At 40.9% G+C, this 17700-nt stretch overlaps 1 protein-coding gene across 2 annotated transcripts; it reads right to left on the reverse strand.

Annotated features, from left to right (window-relative positions):
* Positions 1 to 128: 128 nt before the first annotated feature.
* On the reverse strand, positions 129 to 14865 carry parn (poly(A)-specific ribonuclease (deadenylation nuclease)). Of its 2 annotated transcripts, XM_079999247.1 has the most exons (26): positions 14829 to 14865; positions 14572 to 14649; positions 14330 to 14409; positions 14160 to 14227; positions 13293 to 13374; positions 12778 to 12838; positions 12473 to 12638; positions 11157 to 11219; positions 11019 to 11057; positions 10165 to 10207; positions 4828 to 4908; positions 4683 to 4739; positions 4434 to 4511; positions 4279 to 4322; positions 4125 to 4167; positions 3764 to 3839; positions 3560 to 3670; positions 3394 to 3463; positions 3248 to 3303; positions 2828 to 2914; positions 2672 to 2746; positions 2435 to 2594; positions 2183 to 2310; positions 1991 to 2057; positions 1724 to 1869; positions 129 to 993 (listed from the first exon to the last, which is right to left on the reverse strand). In XM_079999247.1, the coding sequence occupies exons 1-26, from the start codon at positions 14845 to 14847 to the stop codon at positions 947 to 949; spliced, it is 2025 nt and encodes a 674-aa protein (XP_079855373.1). In that variant the 5' UTR covers positions 14848 to 14865; the 3' UTR covers positions 129 to 946. The 2 variants fall into 2 exon arrangements, with proteins under 2 accessions (XP_079855373.1, XP_079855374.1); XM_079999248.1 differs by lacking the exon at positions 12778 to 12838 and having other exon boundaries at positions 12473 to 12618.
* Positions 14866 to 17700: the final 2835 nt, after the last annotated feature.

The raw sequence follows: 17700 nt of genomic DNA on the forward strand, positions 1-17700 counted from the left end.
GGCCAGGTTAGGCTGAATCTTCCGAGACCAACTTTCTGTGAGTTTAGCCAAGGACAGAATAAACAAAACAGGGATACTAAGAACATTCTTTTATTTTTTCCTTCCTCTGTAAGGAAATATTTGTTTGCTTATACAAAAATGTACACGTATTCTTAACGTTTATACATTTTGTATTAGAACATACTTTGACATAGTTGCAGGGAGTTACAAAAACACAAAACGATAGTGAAAGAAAAACATTCCATACAAAATAAACATCACAAGCTCCTCTAATTAAAGGGCCAAAATAAATGCCACCAATAATAAATATCACATTATTGACAAGCTTTGATTTAATAAAATTGGAGAAGTTGACAGAAACAATACATTAAAATGGAAAAAAAAAATAGTATGATTGGATTTACTATAAAATAAAATGTATAAACTACAGGGCTAATTAAGTGTAATTTAAGATTGACACATTTTTGAAATTGATATTCAGGCATCCAAAGAAACAGAACATCTCCCACACATGCACAAACAGTCATACAAACACACAGAATATAAGACTAAAGAGGTCATATGGTTAAAATTGGAGTGGTTCAAACTGGAGAGCATCACTGAAGTGCAGTTTCCAGTCTTTAACACGTGAGAATATGACATCAAATGAGATTTAGAGATGTGGCCTAATGCAGAAGAGTTCCCTGCTCCTCTGTTACGAGCTAACAAAATGGCTGCTGTCTTATGGCTTTTGTCTTCACCTTCAGTAGTCCAGTCAAATTAGTCGCCTGGTAGTCATGGTAACTAGCCACGAGTCGAAGAAGTGAAAGTACTGGGGGCAACGCACCAAATCCCATTTAAGTGCACCTCCAAATAATAGGGTCTCAAGTGCCAAATAACCGATACCCGAGTACTGAGTACCCAGCACCTTGGAGAAGTGGGGCGTCCTCCCACGCCTTAACCCTCGCTACCAAACTTCAGGGACATCAAAAAGGGATGTTGTTGATTCAGCACCTATAGAGATAAATAAGTTACTAGAAATAAATGCAATTTTCCTTCTGCTCTGTAAGTTCTGGGGTTCACCTGAAAAGCTCTTGATTAAAAACAAATAATACACATACAAAGTCCTCTGCACAACAGCTGAAGAGAAACAAAAACATTAAAAAAAAAAAAACTTTAGTTACAGTTTAATGCACTTGTTTGCTTTGTGACAAATAAACCCCAGAGAGAGAGAGAGAGAGAGAGAGAGAGAGAGAGAGAGAGAGAGAGAGAGAGAGAGAGAGAGAGAGAGAGAGAGAGAGAGAGAGAGAGAGAGAGAGAGAGAGAGAGAGAGAGAGAGAGAGAGAGAGAGAGAGAGAGAGAGAGAGAGAGAGAGAGAGAGAGAGAGAGAGAGAGAGAGAGAGAGAGAGAGAGAGAGAGAGAGAGAGAGAGAGAGAGACCAGAACACACTGGCCAATCAATCAGAATAGACTGATGGTATTAAATGACAAATTGACTTTGTCTCCATATTTTTCCACAGTTTGCACCAAAAGAAAGTTAAATAATATATTCTGCATTATATTTGGTGTGCATGATTTCAGTTTCAAAAATCAGACAAAGGTTGCATTTGTGGCCAGATGTGATCTACCCATCTATTTTCTGGTTCTTATTTTTATCAGTCATTTTTTATTAAATAATATATATTATAATACAGTTTAATACTCATCTTTTTAATTTGTGAATCATCTAGTGACAAGATACACACCTTCATTCTTCCTTTTCTTGTTCTTTCGACCCTTCTTGGCCTGGTGGCTCAGGGGGTTCTGCCAGGTGTTTCCTGCGTCTGGAGCTGTGCCCTCGGGACTCTCTTCTTCTTGGATTGGACTTAACCCCGATGAATCCGACGCAGACCTCAAAGGGAACATCAGCCACAGAACGAAAGTTTATTCAAAACATCGACTCAGTATAGAATATCCACAGAACCTGAGAGATGAAGTTGTGCACACCAAACAAATGTGTGCGTTGAACCTACTGTGTCTTTAGCCATCCCTCCGAGGTCCGGCTGTCAACAACCCCTGCGTATGTTTGAGAACATGTATCTGGGAAGACAACAACACACTTAACCTTGCATATGATAAACACTTCATTAATCCCTCAGGGATATTCAGGAAACAATGATATGGAATCTGTCTGTTATATATGATATTCGATATTATGAACGCACCATCCGTCTTTATCTTCTTGCCTCCCGTGCCGTCTGAATGTAGATACTGATTCCAGCAGTCTGTGACTTCAACCTCCCCGGCCCCCTGTTCTGCTTGAGTGGGACTGATGCTACGCTTCCCCAGAGTCCTTCGACACAACACAAAATAGGACAGCCACACAAACATTTTCTTAAATAAAAACTTTCGGCACCGTGGAGTAGGGTTGCTCCTAGAACTTTAAATACCAATTGTGTGCACATCAAGGGGTGTACCTGGTATAACCGCTTCCAGCTGGAGTGGAGCCGTACTGGGGTTTAACCCAGCCGTCCTCTCCCCACGAGCGAGCGGGCTGGCTCGGCTTCTCCTTCCCCTTGAGGTACTCTGCATAAGTCTGGATGCGGTAGCTCTCTGCGTAGCGGCTGGTGTTCATGGCTGTAGAAAACAGGGTGAAGACGGTAAGCCACAGCAGGTCCTTTTTAAAGCCTGGTCTGATGCGGGTTGAACCTCACCTATCTGGACCTGATCCGTTTGACTTAGAGAGACAAAAGCTGACACGTCATCGATCCATGACACCTGGATGTTACCTAGGTAACACATCACAGCACAGTTATTGCACAGGGCAGCGGGACAGATGATCATAAAACCGCAGAATAAGTTTGTTTTACCAAAGGCACTGAAGAGCTGGTAGAGGTCACTGGTCTTCCATTCTTTTGGAAAGGTGACGTAGAGAACATGGTCTCGCTTGGGTTGCACTGTGGGAGAAAAAAAAAAAATTATTTATTATTATTATTTTTTTTTAAGGAAATGTGATTTTTTATGAAAGGGAGCATTTCAGTCGACCGCAGGAACTCTTGTGTTTCCACCGCAAGGACCAGAGTCTAAATGAAGTTCCAGAGACAAAGTCCCAGGAACCAAATAAGAGTCCCTGCTGGGCGGGGTAGTATTTTTGAAAAGTCCAGGAACTTTGGGGGTGGGGCTTGCAATGCTGAACTTTAACATATAATATAAGCCACGGTTCCACCCAAAGTATCCAGCATATGTGCAAACGCTTAGTATGTTTACAGAGTTAAGTGCGTTTCACTCACAGTCTGGTCCGGTCATGTTGAGGTAGGGAATATCTATTATCCTCATCAGGAAAAGCCTGTAGAAGACAGAAATAAAAAGGATATACATTTTTTAAATAAAGAAAACAGCAACTTCACTAGCAGAGGAATGAAGACAAATCGCTTACTTGTTGAAGAACGGCTCAATTAGTTTAGAGCGAGCAGAGATGTGAGCTTTGGGAGGGGTTAAGAATGAACCTAAAGAGGGCAGGGAAGTAAAAAAATGAAATAAAGCCTCATGAGCTGCATAACTTTCATGTGAAGTAAACATCACTTCTGAGAAATGTGCTTTACCAAGGTAGTTTGCCATAGAGATGAAACACAGGCCAGTGATGTAGGCATCGTAACCCGCCTCGTGGAGCTGCTCCTGGGCCGTGTTGTAACTGGGGAAGCCTTCTGCCGCCTCTGTCAGAACCACGGAGGTGAGAAACAAGGAGTGCGGTGAAGATGGATGTTCAGCAGAGTAATGGTTTCATCTATATCAGACTATTTTCTTACCAACTTTCGGTGACTTGAAAGGGCCCTCCTTCAGCCGTTTCTCCAGCTCTGCCAGAGATGTGATGTTGACCATTTCCTAGAGTGTCATGTAAACAGCATGTCAGTAACCAAGGCCAGTGCACGGCTATAGCTATTCTCTCAATACTGAATCAATTTAAAATACTTAGCACACACACACACACACACACACACACACACACACACACACACACACACACACACACACACACACACACACACACACACACACACACACACACACACACACACACACACACACACACACACACACACACACACACACACACACACACACAAAGTTTTTCTTTAAGCAATACTACAGGGCAATGGGATCAGTCACCTTAAAAGGGTGAGTGGAGGCCATCAGCTTTGTGTCCAAAAGCCTGTTGGGGAGGGACAATCAATAGGTTGTGAAAAATGGATCAAAAAACAAATAGATGAGTACAGTGGGAATCTTTTTTTAAACTACTGCATGAGAAAGAAAAGCTATTGACCTTGGGAAGACACACATTGTGACCTCCTTGAAGTCTTGAAGATCCTAGATAGGATAAAAAATGACTAATTTCACTAAGAAGAAAGCAGTAATACAGTGCCTACAAAAACATTTTAAGCAACACCCACAGTGGGTGGCTCCATCTTGCATGTGTACCTGTGGTAGAGGGCAGTAGAACTGGTGGATCGTGTGCATGACGTCCAGCAGCATGTTGTGGCCAACTACAAGCTTTCCCTGGTAGGTGGGGACAAGAACAGATATCACATGTAACACTACAACACATCTGAATTCTGCACATTTTCTCAAAGACCAGAGTCAGAGCTGCCTCATTGATAACTCAAAACTGAAGGCCTCAATATGCTTTCGCAGCCAAGAGGAACTAAAGGAAAGGCGTCGTGCACTTACAGATTTAGAAATGGCGTGGATGACTCTGGAGAAACCTACTGCATCATTTAACTCTTCCTGTTGCAAAAAATAAATATATTTTAATAAATTAAATGTGACCACTTCAAGAAATGAAGTCCACACAACAAACAATCTGGAAACCAACCTGCTCCTTCTCCAGTTTTCGTTGCTCTCTCCTCCTCCTTTCCTCATCATCCACTTTGCTGATCTGGATATAGCGCTCCTTCTGGAAAGTAACAGTTGACATTCATGTTTTATCCAGAGCACGCAAACAGAACATTTGGAGGCCAAGTCAACAGCTTGAACTTCTTATCGCGTGTCAAACCATTCCTCAACAATTTTTGCATTGTGGCATCATGTATTATCCTGCTGAAAGAGGCCACTCCCATCAGGGAATACCATTGCCATCAAGGGTGTACTTGGTCTGCAACAATGTTTAGGTTGGTGGTACATATTAAAGTAACATCAACATGAATGCCATGACCCAAGGTTTCCCAGCAGAACATTGTCCAGAGCATCACACTGTCTCCGTCGGCTTGTCTTCTTCTCATAGCACATCCTGGTGCCATCTCTTCCCCAGGTAAACGACACACGTACCCGGCCATCCACATGGTAGAAGAAAGCGTGATTCATCAGACCAGGCCACCTTCTTCCATTGCTCCATTTCTGACATTCAGATGCCAATTGTAGGCTCTTTCAGTGGAGGACAGGAGTCAGCATGGACACTGACTGGTCTGCAACTTCGCAGCCCAATACGCAGCAAGCTGTGATGCACGGTGTTCTGACACCTTCATATCAGAGCAGCTTAGAGCAGCATTAACTTTTTCCAGCAATTTGTGCTACAGTTCCTCTGCTGTAGGATCCGACCAGAAGGGCTAGACTTCGCTCCCCACGTGCATCAATGAGCCTTGGGCGGCCATGACCCTGTCGCTGGTTCACCGGTTGTCCTTCCTTGGACCTCTTTTGGTAGGTACTAACTGCTGCATACCGGGAACACCCCACAAGACCTGCCATTTTGGAGATGCTCTGACCCAGTAGTCTAGCCATCACAATTTGGCCCTTGTCATTTTTCCTGCTTCCAAAACATCAACTTGTGAACTGAATAACATCAATGTTATTCAAGGTGCCATTGGAACAAGATGATCAATGTTATTTACATCACCTGTCAGTTGTTTTAATGTTGTGGCTGATCAATCAGTCACAACATTAAAACCAATGACAGGTGAAGTAAACACCATTGATCATCTTGTTCCAATGGCATCTGTCAAGGGGTGGAAGATATTATGCAGAAGTGAACAGCCAGTTGTTGAACTTGATGTGTGATTTGAATATTTCTGTAACTGCTGTTTTCCTGGGATTTCTACAGACCACAGTCTCTAGAGTTAATTAGAATGGTGCAGAAAACATCAAAAACATCAAACGTCAAATTGACCATAGCTAATATTTATGGCCCCAATGAGGATGACCCAAATGTCTTTCACAATATATTTTCAAAACTCTTGGAATTCTCTGAATCAATTATCATATTGGGAGGAGACTTCAACATAGTACTGGATCCAAATTTAGACCGTTCAAGCCAGAAATATTCACAAATCCCGGTGTTCGTCTGACATTATAAAACAATACGAGTGATCTTGCTCTTGGGGATTGTTGGCGATCAAATAACCCACATTCTAGAGAATACACATATTATTCACCACCCCGCCAAAGTTTCTCTAGAATCAACCTTTTGACAAGTAACTCCACACTGTCCAAAATCACTAATCCAGAAATCCACCCTATTGTAATTTCCGATAATGGGCCAATTCGTTTCAAGCTAATAAATGAAACAAACCGGAACCCTCCCAGCAGGTGGCGGTTTAACATCTCACTTTTGACAGAGAAACAATTTAACCATTTCTTTTCCAGAGAATGGACTTCCTTCATTGAACTGAAGGACTCCCCACAAATATCACCATCCTTACTTTGGGAAACAGTTAAGGCAGTTCTAAGAGGTAGTATTTCATTCTCCACTCACAAGAAAAAGAAAAGGACAAGAATGCCAAAATAAACTCGAACAGTGACTAAAGGAGTTGCACTCCCAACAAGCCCACTCATCCTCTGAGCAAATCCCAAATGAGATCCGGACAATTACATCTCAACCTGATACTATCATCCAGCAAAAGACACAATTACTTATGCAACGAACAAGGGCAAATTATTTAGAATTTAATGACAAATCAGGTAAATTAAAAGATTCACAGGGTAGAATAATATATTTCCCGCAAGACATCAATAACATATTTAAAGACTTTTATAATAACCAATATCACTCGGATAATGAATCGAATATATCAAACATTCACTCATTCCTTGATAATATTGACCTTCCTAAACTTTTGACGGAACAGGCTACCACCTTAAATCAACCACTTACTCTTGAAGAACTCAGGAAAGCGCTCTTCTGTATGCCCAACAATAAATCACCTGAATCAAATGCCTACCCAGTGGAATTTTATAAATACTTCTGGCCACTTATCTCCCCATTATTCATCAGAATGGCTACAGAGGTCAAGTCAACCTCAACCATACCTCCGCACATGAATACTGCTCTCATTTCGGTATTGCTCAAACCCAATAAGGACCCAACCCTCACCCCCAATTATAGACCTATAAGCCTTATTAATTGCGACCTTAAGATAAGTAAAACACTAACCAACAGAATTGAAAAAGTAATTCCATTTATAATTCACCCAGACCAAACAGGCTTTGTCAAAGGCAGACACTCATCCAGCAATATGAGTCGTTTATTCAGTCTGATCAGCATATCTCAAAGGAACAACTTCAATACTATAATTGCCTCTTTAGATGCCGAAAATCTCTTTTCAATCCTCAACAAATTTGGCTTTGGAGAGTCACTCATTCAATGGATCAGAATCATCTACAACTCTCCATTTCCTTCTGTCATCACCAGTGGTTACACTTCACAGCGTTTCACTCTACAACGTGGCACAAGACAAGGATATCCGCTCTCCCCTTTACTATTCACCATCTTTATTGAACCCCTCTCGGCGACCATCCGTCAAAACAAATATATTGTAGGCATACAAACAGGAAACTCTGTTCACAAAATCAGTTTGTACGCAGACGATATCTTGTTGTATATACGGAACCCTATATCATCCCTACTGAAGGTGTTCAATCTTATATCTAAATTCTCAGCTATCTCAGACTATTTAATAAATTGGACTAAAACCACAGTCTTACCACTCAGTGGGGGGGGGGGGACTGTAATGCTGCAACCCAGAAACTTCACTTAACCATCACAACGGGCAATATTAGATACCTTGGTATTGATATCTCCACCATCTATCAGATTTGTTTACCCTTAACTTCACTGCTCAAATCCATTGAAGAAGACCTCATTCGATGGAACAACCTACCCATCTCACTAATTGGTAGGATAGCAGCAGTGAAAATGAATATACTTCCAAAAATAAACTATGTATTTTCAATGACCCCAGTGCAACCAACAGCATTGGTTTAATACTCTAGACTCAATAGTCAACAGATTTTATTGGAAATACAACAAACCGAGAATTAAACTAGCAACACTACAGAAAAACAAAGACTGCGGAAGTCAAGCAGCCCCAAACTTAGGATATTACTATCTAGCAAACCATCTTCACTTTATAATTAAATGGTTATAACCAGAGCAACAATTGGCCCATGGATGGCGAGACATTGAATCTGAATGTCAGGAGTTATTATCCAATCTCCCATTCCTTACTGAATCGATAAGGAAACACAATTTCTTTAAAAACCCATTTATCGCAACAACTCTGTCAACCTGGTGGAAATTCCTCAAACTCAGTGGTCACACTATCGCCAAACAAATTCACGCCAACCTGGCACAACCCAGATTTCCTGGTTAAAAACAGACCAATAATCTTTAGGTCTTGGAAAACACAAGGACTTACTCATCTGGAACACATTTTTGAAAACAATTCGCTGATATCCTTCCCAACCTTAACCCAAAAGGTATAAATATCGGTGGCCACAGCTTCCTTCAATTCCAGCAGTCTCTAAAATTTAAACTCAAATTGACGAACAACATCCTACAACCACCTCAAATGATTGAACATCTCACTCATATCGGTCACTTGAAAAATCCCTTTTCCAGACTATACAAACTTTTATTAAAAACAGATGACACCTTATCTTTACCTACAATGAAATGTGAAAGAGACCTTGCTGTCCCCACCGATATCAACCTGTGGAAGCTTATTTGCGACAACACCGTTTCTATGACTCTTAACTCATCCAATATAAGATGTTGCACAGAGCCCATATCACAAAATGTTCGAAATGGGTTTTGTGGATGAAGACATTTGCTCACATTGTTCCCTTGATACCAGAGAAGACTACTTTCATGCCTTCTGGCTCTGCCCACCTATCCTAGCATTCTGGACCAACATCACCAAGAAGCTATCAACCCTTCTGGGTTGCAGCATTCCAGTCTCTCCGTCTTTGTCTTCTCAGTGACCTCTCCTCACTCGACCCACCAATGAAACACCACCAACCAATTTTGAACGCCTTAACAACTGCATAGAAAACAATATTACTCAATTGTAAAAAGAGAGAATCTCACCACATCCCAATGGTTGCAGTTATTAATAGATTACATCTCAATGGAAAAACTATTGTCAATATCCAAAAACTTGGGGGATCCTGGGGCCCAGGGGGGAGTTAGGTGGTCTGAGTGGTGGCACCCGCTCCTTTACCTTAGTTGAGCTGGCCTGTCTCCGGGGGGGGACGTGCTCCCGGGGAGTACCTGTAGCAGGCTGGTTCAGGGTGTGGTTGTGGGGGCTGGGGCTGGGGCTCGCTGGTTCGGGTCTTGGCCCCGCGGTCGCTGGTTCGGGTCTTGGCCCCGGGTTCAAGTTATGGTAGGTTGCTATTATGTGCATACGTGTATCTGATTTGAGGGGGGTGTTCCGGATAGTGTGAAAGGAGAGAGTGTCTGAAGAAAACTGTGATAAAAAGGGACACGGCGATCCCAGGTCCGTCTGCGTCTCCTTCATTGTGTCTGTCCGGTCAACCCCGCCACGCATCACAGTATTATCAAACTGTGCTAAAGAAATACCTAAGTTGCTGTTGTTTCCAATGCTCCTCTCTAAATGTAGCTGGTGGAAAACCACGCTGCGCATGTGCACGGCACCATCGCGCCTGGTTGACTACCGTAATATTCTGTCTGTATGTTAATCGGTAGAAGGACAAAAAATTAGAAGCACCTCTCAATATAATGTAGTTCAGTACAACACCACATTTAACTATGACAGTCATAAACATATTATTGAATTTACACATTTCCAACTATGTCACCAAAAACTGAACATTATAAACTTCATAGGAGTAGAAATCATTGCAGAGCTGGTGTATGGGATTGTACAGGTGTACCTAATAAAGTGAACACTGAGTTTTTATACACTGTATATATCATTACCTTTTCTGTCTCTATGGTTTCCACATGAAGTCCTTTGGGAAACCTGTAGGAGCAGAACAAGCATTAGGCTCTTGCAGGCCCCTGACACTGTTACAGAAATAAAGGGTGACTTTAATCTGCAGTTTGTCAGTCGATGGTTTTAAATAAAGAGGAAGACATACTGGTTTTTACTTGTACAAGTGTCGGATCAGAGATGTGCTAAGGAGCAGCTCTCTGAGACGTACAGTTTATTTTCAGGGAGTCAGAATATATGGTCAGTTTGACGTCACAGATTTATACATATTGTAGATAAGGTAGTCTCGACACACTAAGGACAATGAGGCGCTGTTCTTGCTCTTGCAGCTGCATCGGCGGGAGGAGGCCGAGACGACGATAGCGTACAGACTACTCCCACTTGTTAGGTTTGGAAAACCATGGGAAAATAAGAAATGTGACTGAGGACATATGAGGTTGTGTACTTCATTTTTATTTATTTATTTTTATTTATTTTTTTATTTCAACTTATTTTTATTGTATTTTATTCTTTATATTTTTATCTTATTCTATAAGTATTCCACTTACTGTATTACGTTTTAGGAGTCAGTTAGTCGGTCTATTAGAAAGGAATTTTCTACTTTTCATTTTATTTTATTTTTTATTTTTTCCTAGGACATATTGTGTGCTATCACCGGGTGCGTTGCATTACATTTCACTGCATATATGTATGGAAGTATGTATATGTATGTGACAAATAAAAAAAATCTTGAATCTTGAATCTTCATTATGTGTGTGCATATATTTTTATGCGATTACATAGATTTAGATATATTGTTACAACACAACTATAGTAATCATAATGAAAAATCTCCACTCACTTCCAGTTAAGAGTCTGGTATATCAGCTTTCGCTGAAACCTGTGGTAGCATATGAAATTAATTTAATTAAAAGAAACAAAAACAGCGACACTTCAATGGAAATATGGCATTTGAGTGGGAAGCAGAAGGCTACATTACCCAGTGCATGGCTCCAACTCTACAGTCTTCTCAGAGTTGGTGAACAAGACCTCCACCTTTTCTCTGTGGAAGAAAAATGTCCAAGTGGTCAAAAAGAACTCAGGAAGTAAACGGCAAAGGATGTGTCCTTGAGCTTAAGATTGTCTATTCGGCCAGCTTTAGCTTAAAAAAAAAAAAAAAAAAAAAAGTTACATTATGAAAAATTCACTTTTCCAGTGCTTGTGCACATACACTTTGGTCTCTGATGGGCCTACTAACACCCAAACTGAAACAACCCAGTCAGTGTTTTTGTGGGCTGTCTAGGTAAGAAAACATGTGATTTAACGAGCTGTTCAGATTTGCCTTTCCCTCCTATATCAAGTGATTAGAATTAGAATTGTACCGGCCCCCATCTCTTATCTGCACCCACGGCTTGAGAACTAAGTTTGCGAAGGAGCGCCATTTTTTCCTTGCAAGGGCCGGACACGCTAGCATTGTGTCGACGCTAAGAGCTAAGCATGAGGACTGCTCTGTTGTTGGCTGCACAGACCGGCACAAATCTTATTAAAAAAAATTAAAAGCGCCGCATCAATACCAACTGTCCAGGACAAAACTGCAGACAACAGAAACAAAATTATTCGAAAGTATTTAAAAAATGGTAAAGGTGTGTGTTTTCTTTCGCCGTTTAGCACTAGCTAACATTAATAGCTGAGGTAATATTAGTTGTAATATTCTATAAAGTTACTTTCTGCAGGATCCATAATAATGTTTGTGGTATTAGTTTATTAGTTAAATGTCTGTAACATGAACTCCATCCTATCAACACTCTTAAATAACGACAGTAAAATTAGAAGAACGGGTGCTGATGTCCCAAGAGTATTTCTTGCTGATGATTTTAGCGATTAACATGTTTATTGACTTCTCGTGAATCCTGTTTTCAAGTAGGGCAAACGCTCACCATAATTATGGTATCAAGGATTAGGGTAAATATTTTTTGTATCAAATGGGTTTTTGGCTACCATTCCAATGCAATTGTAATCTCTTCCTGTGCAAGACTAAATTTGCATGTGTTCTACCAAACAGTACATTTTGGGACAGAATGCCAAGTTTTACAATACTTACTTTCCATCGAAAGGTGTATACACAAACAGTTCAAATGCTGATAATATAAAATACCCTTATAATTTAGAGTTGATAAATGAGAGCATTGTTACACAACACCCGATCATAAAGGACAATTATCAAAATAATCAAGTTAAGTTTGAATGTCAGATTCATACTGGTCTGTTGAGATAATCAGTTTGCAAATATTTTTAGCAAATACAATAATCACTTACACAACTTTGTTGATGAAGTCTTTATGTTCTTCTGGTACATGTGCTGGACCTTTAGAAGATGGAGAGATGTACGACTGTGTCCCTGCTCCGTTAGATTGTTGGTTCCTTCTCTCCTCTGTCTGTTCCCTCAAGTGGGCTTCTTCTTCCTGATTCAGGTATGGGATCCCTATGAAAACAAACGGTCATTTTTTTCCCCCCTTGTTCAACAAGTATGCCAGTTTAATATAATAAATAAATAAAGGAGATAGTATTCGGAAAACGGCAGGAAATGTTAACGTCATACAACCAGACGGAATTCCACTCACCGTGACAAAATACCTTGTTAAAGTCAAAGCCCTGACTGGCGAGAAAGTCAATACTGGAGCTCTGAAATGGCAGAATAATAAACCACTTTTAGGTTACTTCTTCCAAACAATTTCGACCCCCTCACACAGAGATAATATGATAGTAATTGAAACAATTACTTTCATAGCCACCATTAGGGATGCAAATATTCCATTATCAAGTACAATAATGTGGCCACTCTCGATACTAATGTAACATGGATGTGTAGAGCTCCCACTCAAAGCAAGACAATTCCAGGTTACATTTTATTTCATGACAGTTTTGCAATGCTAATTTTGTAATTTAGTGCCAGTTTAATTTTACAGCTGATTCCAGTACATTATTTTGGCAAGTACAAAAGAGTTCCTGCTCTTCACAAAAAATAAGTGCATTCCTGCCATGGATACTCACAATTGTGTGAGTGGACTTAAAAGTAACGTCTGTTTCTAAAGCCTTTTGTTAGTTACTTTATCATTCAAAGGACAGTTCGACTTACTTGACAGATGAATTTTATGTCGGGGGATGCTCTGTTGAGGGGCTTTGGGAATATATAAAAATTAAAAGACTTAATGATGTACCTGTGGAGAAAAGAGAAAAAAAAAAAAATTATTGGTAGAGATGCATAGCTTCCGTCAGGGCCTTATCCTAGAAGTGTGTGCTTAAGCTCCAACAAGTGAAGACACAAACCAGATTATCTGTGTGTGAACACCAAATGCGAGCAGCTAATTTAGACTTCCTTGCATGAGAACATTGAAAGTATCTGGACATAATCACCAATTTCATAACCAGCCAACATAGCCATACTTTTGTGGTGAGATAGGCAAGCGTTTACATGAATGAGGAAGGATGTACATTTTGAAAGCAGGTATGTTTTGAAAGAGAAGACTGGGGACATCAGCAGTATGGATTATCCATTCAGCTTCTTGTAAATTTGAGGGTTTATTAATTTTTATTATTTTTTGAATACACTTGTGGCTTCTCCATAAATTATGCTTGACATGCACAATAACAAGTTTAAGACATGTCAAAGTGTCCTTGAACAAGACACTGAACCCCAAACTGCTCCCCATGTTGGTGCCTTAATGGCTGCCTCTGCCATCGGTGTATCAATGAGTGAATCTAGGGAAAAACAATGTAAAGGGTCTTGGTGTCCTGACTCAAAGCTGCATATATACGCTTCGGAAAATGACTTCTGCTCACAACAAGACATTAAGATAAAACGTATTATTAATCCCAGACGATAGTCGGCGTTGGGATTATAGGTATAGGGAATTTTGACCTACTACTCTAGTCAAGCAAAGCCAAAGTTCAATTTCTGCATCTATTTATCCAACCTTGGTAAGATCACATTTTGCACACTCACTTTGACTCCGCAGGCACGTACTTAAATGTACAAAGGCCAAACTGGAACAGGAGAAAGTCCATGGAATGCTGAAGAATGAGAGAGGGAGACGGAAGCCATACAGTCAAGAGTGATGAAAAAAAGGCAGGGAAGGGGCAACGTGTGCAGGGCGATGGAAGAGCAGAGCAGACCTTCTTCAGCTTGGTGTACCGCTCCTCTGGGGTGTCCAGCCCGTTGGTCAGTGCACTGACGTTGGGACCGTCACTGATTCCTGTGGAATTGAACGTATATATATATATATATATATATATATATATATATATATATATATATATATATATATATATATACACACACACACACACACACACATTGCATTTCATCTATGTACTTTCATAGAGGCAATGCGCCGCAAAACTCGTCGGGACGTTACCAGAAAACTCTCCATCTATTGCGAGGAAATCCGCCTCCTCTATGGCGCCGTAGACGGTGCTTAAACAATCTTTAAAATCTTTTGATGAAAAGGGGAAAGGAGAGGAATCAGTCACACGGCGACGCTAGCAACACAGTCGGCAACAACGCTGCACGAACGTTCGCCGGCAGCAACCGGCGACATTTCAAGGTTTACTTTAAGATTCCGTGCGCGCACAGCGGACAAACGCGGCCCCGGCGCGGACTCGAGCTACTTACTTCTCCGTGTCACCTCCATTCCTGCACAATAACTGGCTAGAACTGACAGCTAACGCTAGCTAGCTAGCCTGCTTTTAAGTCTTTCACAAACACTTCCGGTGCGGTAGCGGTGACGCGTTTGACGTCATCAGGTGATCGCTTTGTTTGGAAGTTTAGATAAGATACTATCTTCTCATTGCCAATTAAAATTGAAACAAAGCCCTTTATTTCCTTATATTATTATATTTCTTACATTATTACATGGTCTTGCTTTATTATGATCATGATTATGATTATTAATATTTGGGGTCCAGCCCGAAAATTGTTCTTGGAAATATTCTCGGAATTTTGAAACCTAAAACTATCTGGAAAACCAACTTCGGACACGAACACGGTGATGCCTTGGTTGAACCGCTATGTCCCAAGGATCTTGCGGTTTAAATTTCACGCAAATCGATCCACATACGCAGCAGATATTAGTGAAAAACCGAACGACTTTGACCAAAAAATTTTCAGCTATAGTGGTTAACTGGCAGGTAAACTTTTGTAAACAAAATGAACGAGATGAGATTAATAGTAAGACGCTTTATGACATCATCATACTATTGGTCGCTGGGTCATCCGCGGTCCGTCCGTCTGGGACATTAACATCGCCATCCCGCAGCTGCTTAACCATCACCCGCCTGTCTGCGCTGTCGTGGTGCGTGCGGGCACCAACGACCTGAAAACGCAGCAATCGGAGAAACTTAAAGAGGATTTTGTCGGCCTCGTAAACAGTGTTTTAAATGTGAACAAGCGGTGCACTATGTCAGGCCTGATGCTGCACATCCAGCTGGAGGGCTACGGCTGCAACAGAGGCATCCCCGACGCGGACGACTTCATCGCCTTCTACGTCAGACTGGAACTTTTCATAGAAGATCGCCTCCATCCAAACCAGTTCGAGAGAAATGCATTTTGTTGCCTCAGTACTTGTTCTCTGTGCAAAGGCAATTAGTTGAATCTAATCGAATCGAATAAACATTGGATTCACACTGCTCCCCTGCAACGCGTTCACCTCCTGACAGTCAGTGAGTCCCACACACCCATCCACTATACAGTCACCTCCTCCATCACCTACTCCTGCATCCCACTCGGCTCTCCTAGACAGGGTTGTTATGCCTTCCACCATAACCGCCATCATTTCCTTTCGTAGACCGATGGGAGCACACTCATTATCACGCCCCCTCAAGGCTCATCAAAACAATATAATTCGAGGTTCCTAAACGACCTCTGTTACCTTCTGCTGCTGCTATCTGTAAACCTGTAAACGTTGTGTCTTTTAAACACCAGATCTCTCAATAACAAAGAATTTTTATGTCATGATTTTATGACTTTTAATAATTTGGATCTTTTTAATCGTCACAGAGACCTGGTTAAGTCAGGGGGACTGCAGTCCCCATATTTAATTCACATTTCTCCACCAACCCAGGCTCTGTTTTCTCTTATCTATAGAAAAGATTTTAAAAGCACTTCCATTTCATATTAGCAGTTGTACATCATATGAACATCTTGGTTTTATGCTTAATTCTAAGGACCCGGTGATCATTTAACCGCGTTTTTAACTCTATGTCAGCGAGTGCGTTTTCGGAGATTTTCAGTGCTGCCGCTTTGCCTTTAACTGCCTTTTATCCCGATTTTTAACACAGAGGAGCTCGTCTCCCATTTTAATGATACGTGTCTGACTGCCCTGCACTCTGTCGCCCCACACAAGGACTAAAAGTCAAATAAAACATCGCAGCCGCGGCTCAATAAATCCACCCAGGACCTGAGGAGAGACGGTAGGAGGTAGGAATGGAAATGGAAAAAGATCTGGAAAGACGCTATGCGCAATTATCAACGGGCAGTCAAAGAAGCAAGAGCAGCCTTCTTCTCTAGCCTGATTGTTGCAAGCCATTTATTTAAGGTAAAAGACTCTGTCATCACGCCCTCCGCCCCTGCCATCTTACTGAGGCCTCAGCAGAGATGTGTGAGGAGCTGTGTGAGAACATTTTTTGCGAAAATAGCTGAGAATATAAGACAGGAAATTACACCCCCTGACCAAGCTGTGCATGCTAGAAGGGTCATTGACAGTTATTTAAGCAATTTTGAAACTGTCACCATCAATTTCACATGAAACCAAAAAATTCCAAAAAATGACATCAGATCACCCCAATCCTGGCTTCTCTCCATTGGCTCCCTGTTCGGTTCAGAATCCATTTTAAGATTTTACTGATCACTTTTAAAGCACGTCTGGGTCTGACTCCCAGTTACATAAATTATATTTTGACCCCGTATGAGCCAGTGCGCAACCTTAGATCCTCAGGCGGGCGGGGCCCTTCTGGCTGTTCCATTCTGGCTGTTCTAGACTTAAAACTAAAGGTGGCCGCACATTTTATGTCAGGGCCCCTTGGCTTTGGAACGACTTGCCTGAGGAGATACGGCTAGCAGAGTCAGTGACTTATTTTAAATCACTTCTCAAAACCCATTTTTATAGATCTGCCTTTCTGTGATGTTGCCCCCTTTCTTAACTATTTCAATTTTTACTTATTTATTTATTTATTTATTTTTTTCCCTTTTATCTTTATTTCTTATTATCATATTGTATCTACTCTTTTGGTTTTTTTTGTCTCTTTATCCGCTTTTACAATTTAATGAATGAATTAAATTACTGTTTATTAATGTTCCTTTGCCTTTTCATTTCATGATCTGAACACTCTGCTTTTATTTCTCTGTCGAAGCACTCTGTAAACTCTTTAAATGTGCTATATAAATAATGCAATTGTTATTATTATTATTATTATTATTATGATTATAAATAATCATGATCATTATTTTAGCCATAATCATGCAGCCTTACTTCAGAATTATAACCACT

The sequence above is a fragment of the Zeus faber genome, assembly GCF_960531495.2.
Source record: "Zeus faber genome assembly, chromosome: 4".
In the NCBI taxonomy this organism is placed as follows: domain Eukaryota; kingdom Metazoa; phylum Chordata; class Actinopteri; order Zeiformes; family Zeidae; genus Zeus; species Zeus faber.

Coding starts and splice junctions, on each gene's coding strand:
- parn (XM_079999247.1), bottom strand. Junction 3,671..3,763: donor TTTCAAGTCACCGAAAGTTG/GTAAGAAAATAG, acceptor TGGTTCTGACAG/AGGCGGCAGAAGGCTTCCCC. Junction 1,870..1,990: donor GAGGGATGGCTAAAGACACA/GTAGGTTCAACG, acceptor GTTCCCTTTGAG/GTCTGCGTCGGATTCATCGG.